General features: G+C 39.7%; 1 protein-coding gene across 2 annotated transcripts in view; it reads right to left on the reverse strand.

Moving 5' to 3' along the window:
- Positions 1-1878: 1878 nt before the first annotated feature.
- GNS (glucosamine (N-acetyl)-6-sulfatase) overlaps positions 1879-22063 on the reverse strand; it is a 20788-nt gene continuing 603 nt past the window's right edge. Inside the window, exons 2-14 of one of the 2 annotated variants that reach the window (XM_039703832.1) lie at positions 21443-21502; positions 20584-20790; positions 19409-19474; positions 18900-18998; positions 16392-16559; positions 12995-13077; positions 11555-11673; positions 10785-10888; positions 10315-10416; positions 8999-9106; positions 8259-8369; positions 6194-6354; positions 1879-5409 (exon numbers count right to left, since the gene is read on the reverse strand). In XM_039703832.1, coding sequence (XP_039559766.1) covers positions 5340-5409; positions 6194-6354; positions 8259-8369; positions 8999-9106; positions 10315-10416; positions 10785-10888; positions 11555-11673; positions 12995-13077; positions 16392-16559; positions 18900-18998; positions 19409-19474; positions 20584-20790; positions 21443-21502 — 1458 coding nt within the window. In that variant the 3' untranslated portion in view covers positions 1879-5339. Of the gene's footprint in view, positions 5416-6193; positions 6355-8258; positions 8370-8998; positions 9107-10314; positions 10417-10784; positions 10889-11554; positions 11674-12994; positions 13078-16391; positions 16560-18899; positions 18999-19408; positions 19475-20583; positions 20791-21442; positions 21503-22063 lie in introns of both variants that reach the window. The other variant, XM_039703831.1, reaches the window with a different exon arrangement.

The raw sequence follows: 22063 nt of genomic DNA on the forward strand, positions 1-22063 counted from the left end.
GGTGGGGCTTAATTGCTGCTGGTGTTTTTTCTTTGATACTCTGCAGAGAAGCTTTTGAAGTTACTATACAATTTCAAAAGGCCTGAAATACTTTTGTGAGGTTTTTGCCTTGTTAATCTGAACACTTCAAAAGCAGAGGAGAAAAACCACTAAGCAGATATCTGGTAAAAAACATAGTTAGCTCTGTAGTGTAAGACTTAGGTGCACAGCTAAGCAAAACCACAACACCCTTTTTTTTTTTTTTTTTTTTTTAGGATTTTCATGTTGTAGGAGAAGAGCCATGTTCTTTGGTTTGAATCAGTCATTGTAATGTTTTCAACTACTGCCCATTTTAGGTAGCTGATAACATGGCAGAAGCCTCAGGACAAAGGTAGATCATCTGAGCTCTGCTGATGCTTTCACTGATTTTCATCAATAGCATGAGAATATCGCCACGGATCTTTAGTCTCATCCTTGATGCCTTTGCTGCCAACACAGGAATCTACAGTCATTCCTGCCAGGCAAGAGTCACACAGCTGGCTTTTCCCCAGAACTTGCACAGGAAAAATGAGGAAGTGGGTGATTGAATTGAGTTCTATGAAGTCCCTCTTATTCCTGTTTTTAGAAAATGGGTGGATTTTGGCAGCTGGAATAAGTTCAAACAACTTCAACACCTTGAGAAAGCAGATTACTCTGAGACTTGTGAGCAATTACTGGACCACAGCTCTAAACACAGTCCAGTGGATATTATCAAAATAGTGCCAGCTGAATCTAACTAGAGCAGCACATGGTAAGAAACAGATTAGCATTGCTTTTTTTTTTCTAATCATGAAATTCCCCTGCTCCATGACTAGAGCAGCATATGGAAAGAACCAGATTAGCATTGCTTTTTTTTTCTAATCATGAAATTCCCCTGCTCCATCCCTTGAATGAAAAATTATGGCTGTGTATTTTTTCTTCTAAAACAGGTGATTCCTTTAGCTTTGTGGCAGCAATTTTCTTCACAAATGTGGCTTATTCTTAGAAATTAATGACAAGGAGATGTGGCAAGCTTCCATGATCCTGATGGTCATGGAAGTCACTTGGGCTGTCAGTGATGGGAATGTCTAAGTAATACAGAGCTGCCCTTTCTCGTTGTGCCTCAGTAAGCTTTATAGTTTTCATAAGCTGGAACATCAAAAGAAAGCAAACAATGTGCAGGTAGCCATTAAATATTTTTGTCTACTTAATGGAATACTGCTACCTCCTTGCTGAAGGAGAAATGAAAGTGATACCACATGGTTAAGCAGAAATGCAAATAAAATGCAGAAATACATGTTTTAATAGCTTGTGAAAGCCTCAGACTTTAATAGGTTAAAGGTGTATCCAATCACTACCCTCTATAGTTCAGGAAATATATGTAGTATTTTTAAACAGAATCATCCAAGAAATTAATTTCTGTAACAGGGATTGAGGTGAAGAAGTAGCATCTATCTTATTGTTGGTCACAGTTCCCATTTTGGAAAAAGCCTCACATGGGTGAGGGTGAGGCTTATTATTCTTCCTCTTTTCTGGGGCAGAACATATTACTCTTAATTTTGAACAGCAGTTTCTCCATTGTGCTTTCTGTTTTCCAGCTATTCAACTATACCAGTTTCCAAGGAAATGCAAGCAAATACAGGTTGCATTTCACTTTGTTCTCTCACCTCAGGGTTTCTTCATGGTGCAAAGTAGTCAGGTGGTGTCCTGCTGTACACTAAGGTTCCCTGTGGCCATATGAAGTAGGCCTTGTTAGGTAGGAGGGCAGTAAAGCAGAGGCTTTTAAAGGCTTATAAAAAAGGAATTCAGCCATTACACACATGACACAGCTTATTCCTGTAGGAAGGTTTAACTCAAGTAACAGGCTCAGTAACAAAGATAGGAAGTTTGATAGGCAGTTTATTTTTTCTTTCTTCAAAAGTGCAGCAGTGAACAGGGTCCTCTGGAAGGGCACTTTCTAAACAGATGTTCAAAACAGCAGAAATATACTCACAACATGCTACAGCAAAGTATGCTCACATACAGAGAGACATACAAAGAAAATTCATTTTAATTGAATCACAATAAATGACAGCTGTTTCATTATGTTCACATACTGTATTCAGCTTGATGAATCAGTCTCAAATTTAACTTGATTGAAAAGGTATTATTCCTGCTTTGGGTGTGCATTTCCATGTACATGTCCCTGCTACAGCTTCGTTCCCCAGCTTTCTGGGCCCATGCTGGCTAAGCAGGAACTGGCTGTATTCACTTATGCTAAAGTGATGATGATAATGAATGTTGGTTTGCTTTAGGGTAACACAATGAAATTATTAATTGTATTTCTCCCTGTATAGTATCTACTTTACCAGATCATTAAAAAAATCACAGCTCTGCTTTTGATAATAATGATTTTCTTAAAAAAGTAAAAAACATGATCACATTTTATTTAAACTCAACTCTGTACCAGTAAGGCCCTTTATTTAAAACTCTGTACATTTAGCATGAATGCCTTCCTTAACCAGGTGTAGATGCAGCCATGGTCAAATAACACATGAAAGGGAATATCCAGAAAGACCATTTAGTTTTAAAATAACTTAGTTGGGAATTAGATCTGGGTAAGAGTCCAAGATCCTTCACAGTGGTTTTTTTTTTAATTATCAAGGATAAGAATTAACACTGTTCATTTGAGGCCATAAAAATACTCAGAATGAACTGCTTTATGGCAACAGACACAAGTGATAAACTGCTCTAAAAGCAATGGAAGGCAGGCAGCTCTTGGTTCCTGTTCTTCCTTGAACTACATGCTTAACAATTTTCAAGTCTTTATCAGAAGTGGCAGCGAATCAAATATTCTCCTAAACCACTAAGTAAGGACTGATTAATTTAACTCTGAATTTCAATTTAATACAACATTTACTACCTATGCCAGGTAGTGTGGTTCTCTGATAGTGAGTGTGTTAAATTACTGAGCCTTGGAATGAAATGCTTTACAGGTTATGTGCAGACAGCAGAAGTATTAATTTGGGTAAAACATCTGGTCACTCATACCAAATAATGTGCATCAATTCTGTCAACTTTCATATTACTTATTAGGCAAAAAATAAATAATTCAAAAGAAAGTGTCCTTGTTAGGGCTTAAAATCACTTTAAGAAAAGACTGTATTAGAGTCATATTTCTGTACCCACAACAAAGCTTTTTTTCTAATAAGGAGCAACAGAATACACATTACTTGCACTGAAACTTGAGCAGAAACTTATGTACGACCCAGATTTGATAGGACTGATGAGGGTTTATTGTGCAGCAGTCAATGTCTTCCACACTAGCCTCCACACAGCTACCAAAATGAAGTTTCAACAAAGAACAGGTCTGAATTGCTAGAATTCTCCAAGCAAAACACTACCTACATGAGCTCAGTAAGAAAACCCTTGAGAGCATGAAGACAACTTTGGTTTGGTTTCTAGAGACAAAACAGTGTATAAAGGATACTGATGGCCAATAGTAAAGCTTGAGAAACAAAAAGCAGGATAAAGCTACAGCTGTAGTTGAGGAAAAAAAAGTCCTGAGTTTTTGAAAGCCTGTAAGGAGTTTGTCTATCCAAAACCCTCTGCATTTATACAGATGCCTCAGCTGAAACATTACTTTTCAAGCTATTTTTTTTCCCAAATATTTGGTCACTTACCAGAGATTTGAAGGAAAAGTTCTATAAAAATCTAGCCTGTAGACCACCACAGAAGTTTGCAACTCTAAGCTACATTAAGGACTTCTGTGCCTCAGAACTAAAAGCCAAGAAAACTCAACTTATTTTGATGTAGCATTGCTTGTATCCAGTTGGTGGATCTGCACACTGGGGTATGCATCTTCACAGTTTTGAATCATACTCATTGCCTACTTAATGATTAGCTGAAATAATCATGCTCTCTACTGGGGTAAGAGATGTGAAATAACTGAACACTAAATAGTTTTGCTACAGTTTGACAAGGGAATGATTATCATGTCTGAAAACAGAGTTGATTTGCTCACAAGAAACACAACTTGTCTTGCAGAAGATCCATAATTCAGTGTTTCCAGATGGTGTTTTGCCAGTGAATCTACACAGAAGTTACATGGTAATGCAAGTTTGTGTGTTTTTCAAGATTTAGAAAGATACTCAAGTTTGGGTGCACATGATGGCTGCATTTCAGATAAGCCTAATCAGAAGGCTGAAAAGACATCACCCTTTTGGAGGGAAACCAAGTGACTTCTGACATGCAGACCTTTGATGTGAAGGCCACTTTTTGCAGGTTCCAAGTAGTTAGGTCTCAACCAAAAAGCAACACTCTATGAAGCATTTAAACTGCCTAAAACAGCTCTTAGCCTAATGTCTAGTGAGCAATGATTCTATGATTTATTTTACCTAGTTGCTTTCAAAATAATTTACCTTCAAGAATCTAATCAGCATAAGAAGTTAGACAATTCAGACATTTGGAGGTTAGAAACAGATCACCTCTACTGTGGTGCCCTGGGTGTTGGATTTTGTTTCTTTTAGTACTACTTCTGTTTGTTTATTAAAACAGACTTAAGAGTTAGCTCAAAGCACAGGCACACTTACTTGAATACTTGTTAGTCTCAACAGTTTTTTAACTCACTAGGAAGTCAGTCTAAAAACCCTAAGAGGTTTTTCAGTAGTACATAGTAACCCAGCCCAGCATTTAAAACCAGGAGGCTGAAATTACATTCTTGTTTGCAAGCTACCAAAGCTGTCCCACAAAATTCATTGGTCTCATCTCAAAGTGGTCTCATTGGAACAGTCTGTTTAGTAGATGGATTTTAATTCTGCACAAGACACTTGCTAGTCAGATCCTACACTTTTGATTAATGCCCTCCTACTCTCTCTTGGGATAATTTGCTATTGTCCTTAAGAGCCTGGAGCTCAATACAGGAAACATATAATTAAGCATAGATTTTAAGGTCTGTGACACTGAGGATGGGTGAGCATTACTGTGCAATAGCACCTGCCTATCTAGCCTGACTCAAATACACATTTACTTATTTTTTAGAACAAACTGTTCAGATTCATAGACATTAGGTTCACCTCTGTGCCTGTGATATGAAAAGGTACTTGAAAGACAAAGGTGGTAATCAACGATTTGAGCAAGACAGATTAGCTGTGTCTAACAATTTACAGTTAGAGTTCAGCTGTAAAATATATATATTGCACAAGGCAACCAGCTAAAGACAAGGGGTTTCCTTCCAAACAGGGTTTGAAAAGCCCATTGAAAGTCTTCCAGCTGTAATCAGCGAAAGTTAACAGAGACAGACCTGCTGCAGTCACTGGAGAAACTGGTTGGTAGGAGCCCATTGCAAGAGGCCCTTGAGGGCCTTACAAGAACTGTGCAGAAAACCTCCGAGCCCGCAGGCCGTGATTGCTGAACATGAGCCGTGGGTCAAACCTGTACCTGGAGAGAGGAACAGAGTCAGTGAGAGCTGCTTGGCTTGCAGTGACCAGCACTTCTAGAGAGAGCTTTGTGCTAGAAGAGCTCAGGCACAAGGCTATGTGAGAGGCTGCTTCCTCTGCAGTACACAGCAGTGACACTTTCTATTACAAAAGAAATAAATTCTAGCTACAATGTATAGGCAGCATAGGGGCATGAATAGCATCAAACATTCAGGAGCTACATTCTAACAGAAAGCTTTGCTGTCCCAAACAACAAACTTATGTAGCACTTTAAGGATACCATAAGGACATTTTAAATAGTGCTTTAAAAAGCTTTGGTGCAAATGATCAGTGACTGAGTTTTGAGGCAGAAAGTGCTATTTACTTCCAACAGATAATACAGACAGCTCAGGTCCTGCAGGAAATATTCTTGCAAACAGCATCTTCAGGAACAATCAGAGCTAGTACTTGGAAAATACCTGCCTATAGAAACCAGCAGAACTTTTCCTGGTTTGCAGGCAAACATGAGGTCAGTCTCTTGACTACTCAGAGCAGATAAAGTGTACAGTTGTGCTAAGCCAATGTCTGACAACATTGAAGTGCTAGTATCATATCAAAGTTATACATGGTAAGTTAAAATATAGATTAACCATTAAAAATAGCATCAAGAAAACATCTCTATTAAAAAACAGTATGTATAGCAACAATATATTCCATTATAAATACTCCTCTATAAAAGCCAAATTTAAAAAAACAGTTCTGTTTAGAAGTGTTACAGTAGTGAAGGGATCAGGGTTTACCCGGGATCGAAGACGCCCGGTGTACGGCACGTTGCTCCTGAGCAGGACTGCAGCATCATTAGTCGATAGTTCATCTTCTCTAGAATTTCTTGATCAATTGTTTTAGCAATGTTATTGATCTGGTGTGGATCTGCAGTCAAGTTATACACTTCTACAAACACCTGTAGAAGAAAGTTCCTGCACTGTATTAAGTCCTGGATGCTAATTACCAGTCATATTATTTGAGAAGAATGCTTTATGGCAGCACACAGTCTCAGATGTTAGTCTGGACCCCACTGCAGCAGCCCCACACATAAGCTGTGTTCAGCCATGCAGCTATGTGGTCAAAGACAGGACAGTGTACAAGCAAAGTTTTGCAGTAGCACAGTTTTGTTGGAAAAGTTTCTACTTTTACCTAAAGTACTCACCTGCCACAGGAGATTTCTTTCCAACACTTGTCTTATGTAAGTCTACAGTAAGAGGCCTTGCCTCAGCTGGCAGTCTTTTCACTAATGGAGGGAGATTTCATTCCAGCACTTGTCTTATGACTGTAAGACTACAGTAAGAGGCCTTGCCTCAGCTGGCAGTCTTTTCACTAATGGATCTCAAAATAACTTAATTTCATTACTATCACATCAACATTCTCTACTCATTAGATACTTAGAGCTATCATACCAAGACAAGTGTATTAACTTCTTCATGTATAAAACAACTGAATACGAGAATGCTACAGCCCCAAACAGAAAAAGCTTATTCTGTGTGCATGTACTTTGAGTTTTGTCTGGAGGATTTTAGGGCAGATTTGTTTTTTGGTACATTAAATCTCTAGACACTTCTGTGGGACAAATACTGGTCAACAGTATCTCAAGAATTTAGCTGTGGTTTTGTCTGCACTAGAGTAGGAGGCCTGACTGCAGATGATACTGATAAAAACTGGCTGAGTTGTGTCTAACTTTGATAAAGACATAACTGGATAGACTTTGGCCTTTTTCTTACAAGGTTCACTGCAAGGTTATAGAAGCCACATTGTTGCACCTTTCCCATACTGTTGGTTTCATTCCACCTAGCTCAGGTATGCAGTGACCCAAAAACGCCACAGCCATACCTTCTCAGTAGAAAAATCCCTCAGTGACATGAAGAGTATTCTTGAGTCAACTTCACAGACTACTTTTACAAAGAAATTGACAAGACTTGTTTAACTTGATCATAATTTGTCAGAACAGGGAAAACCAAAGTCCAGGGTCTGCTAATTGATATTTCAGCTTCCTGTACAGCTTTTCACACTGTCTAACTGCAAAAACATCTTGTGGGATTTCCTCCCCTGGCTTAAGTTGCTCGTTGTAGACTACCATACAATATGTTGTGTGGTGCACGTTACTGGGCATACCTGCAGTTCATGCTGTGCCTGCACAACTGCTGACAGCAGAGTTTGTTAGACTTGTGACCCAACTGCCTGAAACCCCACATCCTTGTTGGAGCAGCTGCTAAAGACTAGCCCCATGACACACCACTTTTTGTAAGTCCCTGTAGTGAGACCTGAGCAGCTTCTGAAGGGGGGACATGATGTCCTTTATACCCAAACTACTCAAGACAAGGTCAGAGACCTTTCTCACAGTTGTAACTTCACTGCTATTTTTGCCAGACAAACAAGCAAATAACAGATGAGAAATTATTAACCTGGAATTTCAGGTATTCCCAAGTAAAAAAAGTTGAACACTGTACCTCTGCTGTGTTTATGGTATCAGGAAATATTTGTCGTTCAAAAGAGACTGCTACATAGAGCTAGGCTAAGAGAGAACTGAAACCAGTGCAGCACAGCTCCCTGTGAGGCTGCTAGGTGATACCAGAAGGTAATAACCATAGTTTAGGCCTCACTCCCCTCCCACACGCTTTTTTTCCCCTTCTTCCCAGAACCTTGCTACAGTTTTGGTCAAACATTCGCAATAGGTGATAAGTACTTCAGTGTTTATCCTGCAAGCAATGCCAGTCTGCCTTTCAGAGTACTTCATGGAAACCTTGAGAGCTGATAAAGTGCAGACAGACACAGGTTGTGCACAGCTGACATCTGCTAGTCAGACAGACTTACCTCCCGGTCATCAAATTCACAGTACTGCAGATCCCAGGAAGCTGACAGTGTCCTTACACAAGCATACGTGTTGTTATAGGAATCTTCACAGACACAGTCTGGGAAGCAGTGCTGTGAAGCAAGCAGCAAAAAAAAAGTTAAGGGCAGAAGATGAACTTTTCCTGTACCAGCTCATGCTAACTGCAGCTAACAGATGAACACCCAGATCTCAATTTAACACATGCAAATTTCCACTGGGGATTTTAAGCAAAAACTCAGTGTTATTAAACTCACCATGATTAAGTGCATTTTGTCTGGGAAACAAACGTACGTACACAGAAGAGAACAGCACAATGCATTACTGAAGACAGCACCACTGGGATGCTTTACTTCAGTAAAGCAAAGCAAACCTGCTTTGTTCTAGAGAGTAACTATTGACTTAAATAAAATCACAAACAAGAATGGTGCAATAAGGTTACTGGAAGTTTAGAAAGAACATTATATCATTTCCACACACTTGATTTAAGCCCACACCTTCCTGCATCACTCTGCAGCCCTGAGGCTCCATAGATTCCCACTGAAAGGGTTTTTGTGATCTCTCTGGTCATATGGACATGTCAGTTCCACATGGCTGGACATCTCTAGAGCTGGCCCCTACTTACCAACACACTGAGAGCTTACATACAGAACCAGGTTAGCCCACACAAACAGGTTTAATTCAGCAGCTATTTCCTAATATTAACAGATCTTGTCTTACTTACTGTGACTCCAGGTCCTAGGCCAGGACAGGTAGGATCACTGCCATTGTATCCTTCTCCTTGGTACTCCACCAAGAAGTCTGATCTCCATGTGACATTCTTGTCTCCTCTCTACAAGAGGTTAACACAACTTAGTATCTACTGTACTGTGAAATAGAAAAAATTCTCCGTACTTGGAATAACACTAACACTGTCCACTGCTCACTAGGCAGTATCAGTCTTAAATAATTAGCTTTAGGTTTGAAGGTCTTGTGTAACTGGAAGAAAAGGATTAAACTCCAAAAATATTAGTACACCTTCCTGTGAGGGTTTAAAATACTATCATACTATCTTAAATTCATAAAGATCATGCAGTAATACCAAGGAGGAGCGACACAACCAAGTACTACTGTCCTACAGACAAGATCCCCACGAGAAGACTGTTTCCCTTTGATTTGTTCACATTACCACAACAGATGGAAAAATATATCCTTGGCAAAAAACCAACCAAGCAAAAAAAGAAACAGCTTTAAGAAACAACTAGGTTTTAAGCTGGTCTATTTGTAGCTGCATTTCAGAAGACAGAGGAAGATGAAAGTGTACAGTTAATGTACAGCACCACCACAGGCATATGCAGCAAAACAGTGAGTTTCAAATTTGATTCCACCAGAGTTTAGAACAGGTGCCTTTTACCAGCTTCTGTCTAAAGAACAGCTTAAGGTTTGGATACAAGGTTTAAAGAGCAAAGCACCATTTTAAGTCCAGATGATCTTTCCAAGCTTACTTTCCAAGTAAGCTGCCTTCAATTTATAGACTAAATTTAATTAAAACTAAACAGATCACAAAGCAGCTTTATTTAAATAGGCTTCTGCTCACCTATTAGAAAGGTCAAGTTTACTTTATAAAACCACATACACTCATCTAGAGTTTGGGAGGAAACACCAGTTCTACTGAAAATGGAGTCAAACCAAGGATTTAATAAGAACAGTCTGCTTTTCTCCCATTCCTGTGCTGAGAAATGCTAAGGAAAAGGGGAAGGAGAATGCAAGGTAGAAACAAAATACAGGCTTCAAAACAGGAATTATTACAAATGTGAGAATTATCCAAAGGGTGACACAACTTTCTATTATAATATGACCACAATGTTGCAGTGCTTATGAAAATACATCTGCATTTAAACATACCTACTTTTTTCACTCAGCTATGAGCATCCCACTTGAAAACAACATCAAAGGAAGAATCTGGGTTATGAGTCAACCTAATCTATCAAAGGAAGTACTGCTGACTTTGAAGAATTACCCCTGCAAGAATCATTGGTTACTGTCCCTGTCCCCACTTACCAACAGCGGCAACAGTGACATCCCATCCATCTGGGTCTTATTCAAGTCATATCCCGCAATATCCAGAATAGTGGGACCCAAATCAATATTTGCAACAAGCATCTGCAGGATGAGAAGAACAAAACTTCAGAAGTTCAGAATCTATTTTAAATACTCATATTTGTAGGTGCATCTAAACACTACCTAATTTCATTTTTATGGGCTGATTAACCCCATAACATTGAAAAGTAATGGTAAGGAATTTGGAAAGTGAATTCAAAATTAATTTGCTTTTGTGGCCTGCAATGGCTTAATTTGATTCAAGCAGGAACAGACAGCTTTTTTATAAGGAGGCTTTTGCACTTTCTACCACTATGTGTATTTCATTTAATGGATACATATATATACAGGGCAACAAATTAGTAGCTAAAGTGGTAACAGTGAAACAACATTAAAAATAAATCTGTACTGGGACTTCACTTCTTTCTTACCTTGTTTGTCTGATTTGGTTTTATCCCTGGTCCTCGAACTAGCAATGGAACTTTGATATCAAACTCATAGAGCTGCCTTTTGTCTATTGGCAAAGAAAACTGGCCTAAACAACAGAAGACAGAAAAAGTTAAATGGCTTCTTGTTTACATTATCAGCCTTGTGTTACCATGCAGTGGTTTGGGTTGGAAGGAACCTCACAAAGATCATCTAGTTCCACCCCCTCTGCTACAGGCACGTTATTTGCCACTGGCCCATTTTTAAGAAGAGAGGTTGTTAAAACCTGAACTATATTAAGAAATTGGAGGACAGAAGAGAAAACTTCAAAGTATAAGCCATATCTTACAAAGCTTAACAGCTTGGATGCAGTACTTTTAGTTGTACAACATGATACAGACAGGTTTTTGACAGATTTTTTACTGGACAACCCTCTTATACCAACTCTTCCTACAGAACACAGAGACCCTTTCCTTTATTTCTGTCCTAATTTTATGCATACCAGGATACACTGGTAGAAATTCATGCTGAAAACCACAACCAAACAAAAAACCCAAAAAATAAATAACAGCAACAACAAAAAAATCCACAAAACCCAGTAAAATCACAACACCCTACACTGCAATTCCAGATTGTTTCGCAATTCATATCAGTACTTCTCACTTCTATAGTTTTCCACAGCTGCTGTTCCCATTTTCTAGAGTGGTCATGAGGGTGAAAGGTTATGCAATTCTTGTGTCTTCTACAAATAAGCAGTAAGCAGTGAAAATTTTACCAGTGTGGAAGCCATTGTCTGATGTGTAAAAGATGTATGTGTTGTCTAACTCTCCATTCACTTCCAGTTTCTTCACGAGTTTCTCTACCAGGTCATCTACTGACAGCAGAGTTTGCCACCTATACAGAAACAAAGTACTTCACATATGAGTGTGAAAAATTTGGAATAACCCTAACTGCAAGTAGGGCATTTATACTCTTGTTCCAGTCAGCAGCACATGCACTGTAAGTGAATTATTTTGCTTACAAATTCTGAAAAACTTCATAGACTACTGCACTTTTTAAGGCTGCAATTAAAGATAGAAATACATTGTTTGTCCTCAGTTCTTGATTTCTGTAGTGTCTGTGAAAGACATCAAAATGCTGATTACTTCTTATCTGGACACAGTGAAGACCAACCTTGAAGCGTCACAGTGACAAAGAGTCAGTTATCTTCTGCAAGGCCACTTGTAACTAGGTCTTTATATGTAGTTTAATATTAAAATGCAAAACAACCATGAATTTAGTTGTCTTCATGGGATCCTTTCTGCCTGAAAACTGTACCAGTTGTTTTGTGTTATCCATGTAATGTTAGGGTCCATTATTTCAGTGTATCTAAAGCCTTTGACAGCTACAAGTTCTTTTCTTTGTCATGGGATTTGCTGCTGAGAAAAGTGATTGCTTCCGCTACCCTCCACAGACTAGTATCATGCTGAATTAACTACAGCTACCAATTCTTGGATTCTGCAGTCTCTCAGCTCGAAATTTTGTGGCATAATTTTTACCTTCATGTTTTATAAAGCAAAAGTCTGGAAACTCTTGGGCTTCCATCTCCAAAGTGACAAGATAATGCCTGGTAACGTCTCAAAATGAAGATCAACATTTTAGGTAATATTTGTTTCAAAACTTTTAAAGAAAGCATCTGTGGTGCAAACAAATACCCTTGCTCTTTATTAAAAAAGGGAACAAGTCATGTCTGCACATGATTCACCACATCCCCCTTTATAAAAAGGAATCTAGCACCTCCCCTGGCCAGTCAAGCATTCCCATGTACAGACAGAGACAAGATTAATAAATCAGATTAGCTGGCAGACAGATCAACTACATTTGGTGCACATCATGTAAGAAACTGGAATTAAGCAAAGTAGAAGGTAAGGCCATTTTTTTAATAAAACCCTGTGGTGCACTGAAAGAATAGAGAGACCAGGTGTGATTGGTCTTTTTTGTGACAAATAATAGCATTTGTGAATATGGTATTTCTGAAGCCAAACTTTATTTGCAAAATGTAAACAAAGTCAGGAGGTCTTCTCAGACAAGTGCCAGAGAACCATTAGGGGTAATCTGATATCAATTGTTATTAGAGGTAATCTGGTATCAATTGTCAGACTCACTATAACTTTTTTTAAAAATCCACACCTTACAAATTCTGATTAGAAACCTTCAGCAACAAAAAAATTCTTACCGCTTTCTGTAAGCATCATCAAGAAACTGTATTGAAGAGTTGCTCATTGGAGTCTTTGCTTGGCGAATTAACCAGTGCTTGTTCTAAAGAAAAAAATCAACAAAGACTAGAGTATTGGAGAAATACCAGGTTCTAAGCCTTTCTTAGAGTAATTACAAAAACAATTCCTGTGAAAAAGTCAGGCAATGCTATCAAACTGACCTGACTTCAGTTTTCCCTGTTGGTTCATGTAAAATCTAAGTTTCAAGAGTAAGATACATTACAGCTCCACTATGCTTAGCCCTTGAAGTGAAGAAAACAGAAGTGGATCTTTTCAAAGCAGTTCAGGGAAGAAAATTGTGAATGGATAGGGAAGGCTCTCTCAGAGGTAAAAGTGTGATAGTGTAAGACAGATCTGAGGAAAATGATGTGAAGCATTGAGCATCATTGTAAGATTGGACTTGGCTGTCAGACAGTGCCACTATCAGATTCTTGGTAGTCTAAGAAATCAGGGCTGGTGACTAATGAATCAAATAGAACATTATTATTTTATTTAGATTTTGACTACAAAATCTTAATAAAACTTTTGACTTTCTTTAGCTGCAGCATCATGGATTCTTCTAGATGTATTCCCAACTTCCAGAAACAGCCCCTTTCTTTCTTTCCTCACCTACACCCCCAAAGTAACAGAGTAATTCATACAAAAAGTGATACTCCCACACTGAAGGACCAGTCTGAGCTGGGTCACCTGCTGAACAAATACATGGGAAGGTCTGTTGTGAACAACCTGAAAGTTAGTATTAGTGGGGATCAGAACAAAGAATACAGTCATGTCAGAGCAGCTTTACACTTTTTCATTTAGTAGGTCAGAGATGACCCACTCATCACCCTCAGCTTAAGCCTGTATTTAGGTGATCACTCCTCTGTGTAGAGCCTCTTGTTATACAATTTCCCTCCTGTCACAAGCAAATGACTGAAGGGCTCAGGCTTAGGGACTCACAACAAAGTGACTCATATCTCCTGTAATTACTCAGTTCCCCTGTTTTCTGCTCTTGACTACTGAAGGAAATATTTTTGGCACGGAGACTTAAAGTTATGTCCAGTTTACTTTAATTCTGTTGTATTCAGCTGTTTCTTTTATAGGAGCTGTAAAACAGTTCTCTGGAAAGACACAGTCTATCCCAGGTGGGAGAGGAAAAAGATAGGAAATACATCACAAATCCTATCTTCAGTCAGCAGAAGTTCTTCAGAGAACAAAGGAGCTGGCAACATCACCAGTGCACCAGCTACCTTTCACAAGGGCTGTGCTTAGGAGAAGAGCTTCATAAGCACAACACTGGGTAGCTCAGGCAGGTAAGCAACCTAGTGCAGCAGAATCCTCCTCTTTGAGTATTTTATTTCCTCTTACCTTTCTCTGAAGTTTCAAAAACTTCACGCAGCACTCAAACACCTTTGTGGATTTCAGTAAACTTCACATTCACTCAGTTCTCAAATCTGCTTCCCTGTCATGTCTCTTTCAGCACTTATATACAAAGCAGTCTGCCAATCCTGCTGCCTCCCTAAGCTCCATTCTTGGAGAAATTTTAGGAGATCAAGACCATATACAATGTGTTGCAAGAATCAGAACAAGTGAGGTTTGGTGCAGGAAAAACAAGGCATGCAAGGGAGATACCAAACATATACCTTAATCAACTTCTCTTTTAGAACAGCTTAGATAAAACTCAGCTGGACTATTAATAATTCTGCTCAGGAATCCAAGCTGCTGATCATTTCATACAATTTCTAGCTGAGGATCCAAAGCAGAAGTTAAACTCAGACTCTGACCAGTGACATATACAAGAGCTTAATTCCTATTTTCCATGCTGAGATTCTGCCTAAATGGTTCCTCTTAGTAGCCCTTGCCCACATCCAGTACAAGGAAGTAAGGCAATATTTCTTTAGGAGTCAAGACTCTCCAGTCCAAGACTGTCAAGCAAGCATTACAACATCAGTGAGGGTCTTATCCTATTTATATGCTTACTGCTACTGTAGGAATCATGCTTGTCCCAGAGAACAGTGAAGCTCTAGAAAACACTGAAGTTCCAAAAAGTTCTTGGCTTCAAGACCACAACACTGCCAGCTGCAGAAACACACATCAGCTGTGTCTAGGAAGGAAGGTAATGCTAGTCTGTTCCTCTAGCAAAGCTGCTGTATCCACAGATATTAATTGCCACAGATACTATCAAACTTAGGTCCAGCATTTTGTTCTGCATTATACAGAAACAGGCAGAGCTTTTACACCACATAAGGGAACTCCACAGTGTATATTTTGCTTACTTCACTGGTCAAGTTACTTCTAAATTACTATTTTAAAAGCACTATTACAGTAAAGGAGTCTTAAGTCAAAATCTGGAATCCCTTTAGGGAAGAAAAAAACCTCAGTCTGGGCTAAAACATGTTACTGTCTGCAGCCCTTTTCTGTCCTTTCATTCATGTTTTTCTATCATACTGATTAGCACATGGTCATTTTGCAAGTTACAGTCCTCAGCTAAAAACAAGTCTCATTCTGTACTACAGGAGTCACAGTGACCTGAGGTATGCCTGGACTCCTGATAGGCATTTAGGCAACATTATCTCAGTCTTAAGATTAGAAACAAATCTTGAAGTGAAATAAATGAACACCAAACAGCAATGTGTTCTATATTTTAAATTACCCGAATCAAAAATACAAAACTTCTGTAAGTTTTCACCAAATTAACTACTTGTGAAGTTCACATACTGGCAGAGTATATTGCAGCAGATTACTCTGAACTAGACCATATCTGGCCATATTTGCTGGCAGTGGAAGGAAGGATGTCTGAATTTGTAACATTAGGTTATTTTAGCAAACAAGTTTTCAAAGCACTTACTAACCCTGGGCCCTATGGTTCATGATTCCAGAGTCCTCTGATTAATCTGACATGCCTTCACCCCAGGGAAGCTTTGCCATGAGCTCAAGGAATGGACTGCTCCCACCCATGAGCAGATCTGTGAAGGAAGACATGGCTCTTGCCATTCTTCACCCAAGCCTTTGAGCAGCACATTACCTCTGTGCTCCCCTGAACATACCGAGAGCAATCATAAGAAATTTTTAAGAGATTCAGAAAAGTCTAGAAATGGGACACAGACTTCACTTATTGTCTTCATCAATCATAATTCCATTGTACTACCATATCACTCTTGCCACTCTGTTGTTTTGTTTTTTTTTACAAGACATTAGCGTGCAAATATCTCAAAGTCACAACAAACTTATCTGACCCTGACACACACCAATTTAACATGACTGAACAACCAGCAGTCATAGTACTCATTTATTCTAATCTAACATGCAAGCCAGAGCCACTGCCTTCCGCTCTCACAAACGAGAGTAACCTACACAGGCTCTTGCTAGTTCGCTTACCTTGCCATGAATATTGAAATTGCTGTTTCTTGGTGCACTGACATTCTGAAAGCTCTTTGTATACTGTGGAGCAGGTGTCCAAGGGGAGTGCGGTGCTGGCGTTGCAATCATCATAAAGAAGGGCTCAAAATTAGATTTGTACTCCAAGAAGTCCAATGACATGTTGGCCTGTGAACAGTGTTGTTACAGAAGAGAAGTCATGCCTCAAAGGAAAACAGCAACTATCTGACAGATCCAAACTAGACATTCATGACTTATTTAAAGCTTGGTAATACTGCAAACATTTAAACTATTTCAAAAACTTACTGCTTGCTCATCTACAAATGTCTAGAACAGCAGCTCATGATAAAAATAACCCCAAGTGGCTCATGTTAAACAAATATTTTTCCTCACATCTTCAAACAACTTCCTACTTCAGACCCTTGCATTAATTAGACCTGGAAAGCTCATCAGAAGTTTGGGCCTATTCCAAGTACAACAAAGTCCGCCTATACTCTGGTTTAATCAAGTAAAATCAGAGCTTTCTTCAACATAGTCCAAGTATGAGACTAAGACACAGCTCCCATCTGACAGATCCCAGTTTAAGAGCTTCAGCTTTCTTCAGAAATAGCAATAGTTCTGAAAAAAAAATCATCCCCAGTGTTTATAGCCTATGCTCATTCTACAGCAAGCTGCGAGATTACAAGGGCTGAAAACAGAAGGTCTGGTGAAGACCTTCTGAAATGCATTCACTCATACCACTGCACTTTCATTTTTATTTCAGCCTATACACAATTTCAAGTAGCAGTTTAGAAGAAATTGTGAGTTCCATTTTCACTTCCCCTAGGTCAGCCTTTAAAACTAAAGCTCCAAGGTATTACTTGTAGGGGAGTTCTTCAGTATTCAAATCTTGCAACGTTTTTTTCCTGCCTGATTAGTATACCCCATTTTGGATATCCTTTCTCTAGGAAAAAAACAATACACCAGGAATTCTCCCTTGCTTCCTTCTAAATTTGGCATCTAAGCAAGTAGGGCTCAACTTCAGTTATACGTCAGCAGAGTCAAGAAAGGATAAGAACCATTCAGAAACTCATAGCGTAGCCAACTTTGATTTCATTAGGAGCTTAAACTGCAACATGTGAGAAGTGCAGTAAAAAGATTCAGGTGTTTGGATGCTTAATACCAGACTCAAGTACCCAGGTGCCCTTACACAAGAAAGCTTGAGGATCACATCACGCAACACAGAAACTTTCAATAAGCAATTTATTCCTGTGCACTGCCCAGCAAATGAATTGAACACTGTCTCTGAAATGCTGAATACGTGTTTGGTAACTACAGGAAGAATGCAGAAGGCAACACACTGAAAATCATGATACACTGCTGTATCAATAGGTAACATACCACAAATAAGCAGTTTATGCAACAATGACCTGTTGGACAAAATGCTTACGAGCTGCTGAAGGATCAAAAAAACCCAGTACAATGCCAGTAATAGGATAGTCTCACTTCTGGCTTATCAATTCCAATCTAGCTTTAGACAATGTAAATCTAAATTTAATCAGACAGCTGTTCAGTACCCTAACAAACATCAATCAGTGCTGTTGCTAGTGAGCAGCTGTCTGTGTTCATGCCCCCAGCAGAATTAACCTCCTCAGGGTCTCAATGGAACAGTACAAGACTGAAGGAGGAGACATTTCCAGAAAAGAGTTTTAGTGAGTGCAACACAGTACTAACTAACTATACACTAACACAGTACCAACCTATACACTGTAGCACAGTACCAACCTATACACTGTAACAGCATATCAAATTATGACTCCAGCTTGGCAGTGGGGGGACAATCCCCCCATCCACAGCCCCTGCTACTTGCCAAACAGGGCCTTAAGAAAGCTAAAGTAACTCTTCCATACTTCCTTAAAGTATCTGACATCTTTGTAACCTCTCTTTTTTATGCTGATAAAGAGGCTAAAACCTCCCTCGATCAGCTACACATTGTCCTCATATACTATGAAGGACAGATTAGGCTTCAATATTTACAAGTTATCAGACTGAGTTGGAGTTGGAGACTACCAGATAACCAACACATCATAATACCTAAGAAACAAAACATAGTGTGAAGTTTATTTTTACATGCTTCCAAATGAAATCCTGACCCAGTTAATCTGTTAAAGAAGTTGCATATTATAATGAAACATATCCTTGTGCAAAGTAAATCAAATCTCTGCCTACCTGTTCCTCCTGCAGCAGAGCAGTCAGTATTAGCTCCTCAGTGAGGCTACTGGCTAGCAAATGGCCAGCTGGAACCCCTTTCCTCTCCACAGCTCAAACAAAAACCTGTCACTTCTAAATATTCTCAGTCTTGCTTTGCTGATAAATGCCCATGCACCCTCACAACAGTACAATTGTCCATTTGTGAACTAACACAGCCTAACAAATTATCTCAGCCTTTCCCAAGTCCCCAGCACGAGGCACTATCTGGTCATAAGCAGTTTCTGTACCACACACTGCAAAATTTGCAAAATTTCTTACCAGTACATCTGTCAGATAATCTACACTGTAGTTCTCACCATGCCTTCGTGCTTTGCCATTTACTGAGAGAGTATAGTTGTAGTATTTTGAATTTTTCTCCTGTGAAAAAGAAAAGTGACACAGATACTTATGCAAAGCAACACTTACATTGATTACTTGAAATAACCCAAATTAACTGCCCCCGAGCATTTGTCAAACAGATTATGAGCATCTGCCTTAAGGATACTGCAAAAATTCTCAAAAGTGGTCTCCATCACAAAACTGGTTTTAGTGCTATCTCACACTGCTTTGGCTTTACAAACTGCTTTTTTTTCCCTCTGGGCACTCAATAGGAGCACCCATTATAAAAGCCACAGATCTCACATACAATTAAGGAAAAAGGGGATGAAAATTTGCATTACATCATTAGATGATCTTTTTCCTACTCTTTCATGACCAGCAAAGTTAGAACATGAGTTGTATTATAAAGCAACCAAAATTAAACAAAACAAAAAAGAAAAGTCACATACCAAAGCATACCAAAAACTCCATCCAGGAGGGACATGACCTACTCCTCCTGCATCCTCTGCTCCATACTGAAAAAAGAGAGATCATGACTCACAGTTTCAATTAGGATGAATCAAAGCTAGACATTATGTTTAGCATTCATGTGCTTTATTCAACACTGCTCAGAAACCATGACAAGCCAAATTCAATTTCAGAATGTGGAAAACTACATATACATGCATATAAAAACACATGCAGGGCCTGTTAAAGAAACTAGGGCTCAATAACTAGACAGCAACTGAAAGCTTAGCAATCATCAGTAAAATTTAAATATTATGCCCTGCTCCATTCTACATGTGAAAATATGCAGAGATCCTGGAGAACATAGTGTACATATAAAATACTGAGCAGGGATCAACACATCCATGTGACAAGACACTTGCAGGCTTCGTGATAACAGTTCACAAGATACTAAATAGAATTCCACGCAGACCAACAGCTTCCTTCATCCTCCCCCAAAGAGGGGCAGGAACTTCAAGTAATGCTAGCCTCTTGTCACCTTAGTGCCAAATAATCTACAACAATTAGCCTTTAAGACAGCAAAATAGGGAAAGTAGCTGCTGAGTCAGTGCCAAACTCAAAACAGAGGGTGCCTTAGAGCAACACAACGGGTTTTCTCAGGGCAGCCCTCTCCAATCTACGTGGCTCGCCTAGCTGCAGGCATGAGAGACTCTGCTGAGTCAAGGGATGCTCAGAGGATGCCAGCTAAGCTTCCCTTCCTCTTGCTGCCTCAGGAACACCAGCAGACACAAATTCGTGCCTGGCTATGAAGATTCACGTTCCACTGTTTTATTATACCACTGTTTCCCACCATGAGATGCAAAGAAAACATGCTGTTAAGAAACCTGTAGCTCATATAGCTCCTAATCCAATTCCATCACACAAGAGGAACACACAGCCTTACAGCTTTCAGTGCTGAATTTTACAACTTACTGTGAACTACTAGAAACTATATCCTAGTTAAAAAGACAAAAACCTAAAGCACACATATATACAAGTGACTCAATAATAAAGCATTGGGTAACTGCTGTAAAAGAGCTCTGAAAATACTTGTTCTCCCACAAATTTGCCTCAGTGAACTCTTAACTCTAACAACAAACCACAAAAAAACCCCAAAAAAACCCCAAACATCAAATACCTCATTTAAATACTTTCCAGCAAAGAATGTTTGATAACCACACATAGCTTTGAGCAGTGCTGGGAAGGTGTATGGTTCTTGAATCTTCTGCCACAACTTGCTGCTACAGTTCCCTTCCAGAGTGTTATTGACGACGTGATGATTATGTGGATATTTTCCTGTTAAAATGCTAGCTCGACTGGGACAGCAAAGTGCACTGGGAACATACTGGAAAAACAGAATGAGGAGATTTAAGACTGGGATAGTAAAACAATGTTATGCCAAAATTTACAGTTTACAAATATCAGTTAGCAGGCTGACTAATATATTAAACAATAAAACCTACTTTTTTCTAGACACCCAGAACTATATCCAAAGTATTTTCACTAGTAAAAAACTGTGCATGAAACCAGTTTCAGGCCTCTGCAGAACATGCCCTTCAACTTCTCACTACCAGACCAGACACAGTTTTCAGACGGGGCAAGAACCCACTAAAATACTGTCATCCTTAACTCACTCCATTATTTTAGCCATGGAGGTTAGAATATTAAAAGAGTGAAGTGACTTTTCATTGTGCATGAAGCAAACGAAAGCTTTGAGCAACTTCTTCTAATATTCAGACAACGCAGTTTTACTTTACAGATTAAGGAAGTGAGCACAAGTGCTTTTAGAAAGTGAAACTACAGATTTTGAACATCACCTTAAGTTATATTCATTTTGAGGCCTAAAAGTAGACAGCAATTGAATTTTAAAAACCCTACATCCATATCTACAGGTGTCATAAAACTGATACTATTTTTTGAGACCGCAGATGACCTAAGATACAAAACACACAAACGCACATGCCTCAGAAGTTCAGAGCATTGATGCAAACACTTACTGCATTTACAAAGGTTATTCCCATCTGGGCAATAAGAGTGTTAGTCTTCTTTAGGGGGGTCTGAAAAGAAAGTACCAAAAAGGTATCAGCTAAAAATGCAAGGATGCCAGGTAGAGCCAGGGACTCGAAGCAGGCTGCCTGGAAAAAGGCGCAACACCACAGTTTTTAGTAACTACCCCGGCAAGACACTAAGAGTGCCCTTTCCTTCTCGCTAGGGCCTGGCGTGGCCACAGCGATTGCACAAGCGAGCACGAGTGTGGAGTGTTTACAGGGGCAGCGGCTGCTCTAGAGGCCCCAGCCGAGCCCCGGCGGCGGCAGAGCGGCTCGCCGCACCCGCGGCAGCCCCGCCGTCACGCTCCTTCCGCGGGAGCGCCGCTGCTGAGGGGCGGTGAACACTCGCGGGGGGCGCGCCCCAGGGACATAGCCAGGGATACAGCCGGTGCCTCTGGGCACAGCCGCGGTCAGCCCGGCCAGCCGTAGCGCCAGAGACTCAGCCAAGCAATAGGCAGAGGCTGATGCACAGGAAGTTCCACCTGAACATGAGGAAGAACTTCTTGACTGTGCTGGTGACTGTGCACTGGAGCAGGTTGCCCAGAGGGGTTGTGGAGTCTCCCTCGCTGC

This window comes from Passer montanus, unplaced genomic scaffold (genome assembly GCF_014805655.1).
Source record: "Passer montanus isolate IOZ18808 unplaced genomic scaffold, ASM1480565v1 scaffold17, whole genome shotgun sequence".
Classification (NCBI taxonomy): domain Eukaryota; kingdom Metazoa; phylum Chordata; class Aves; order Passeriformes; family Passeridae; genus Passer; species Passer montanus.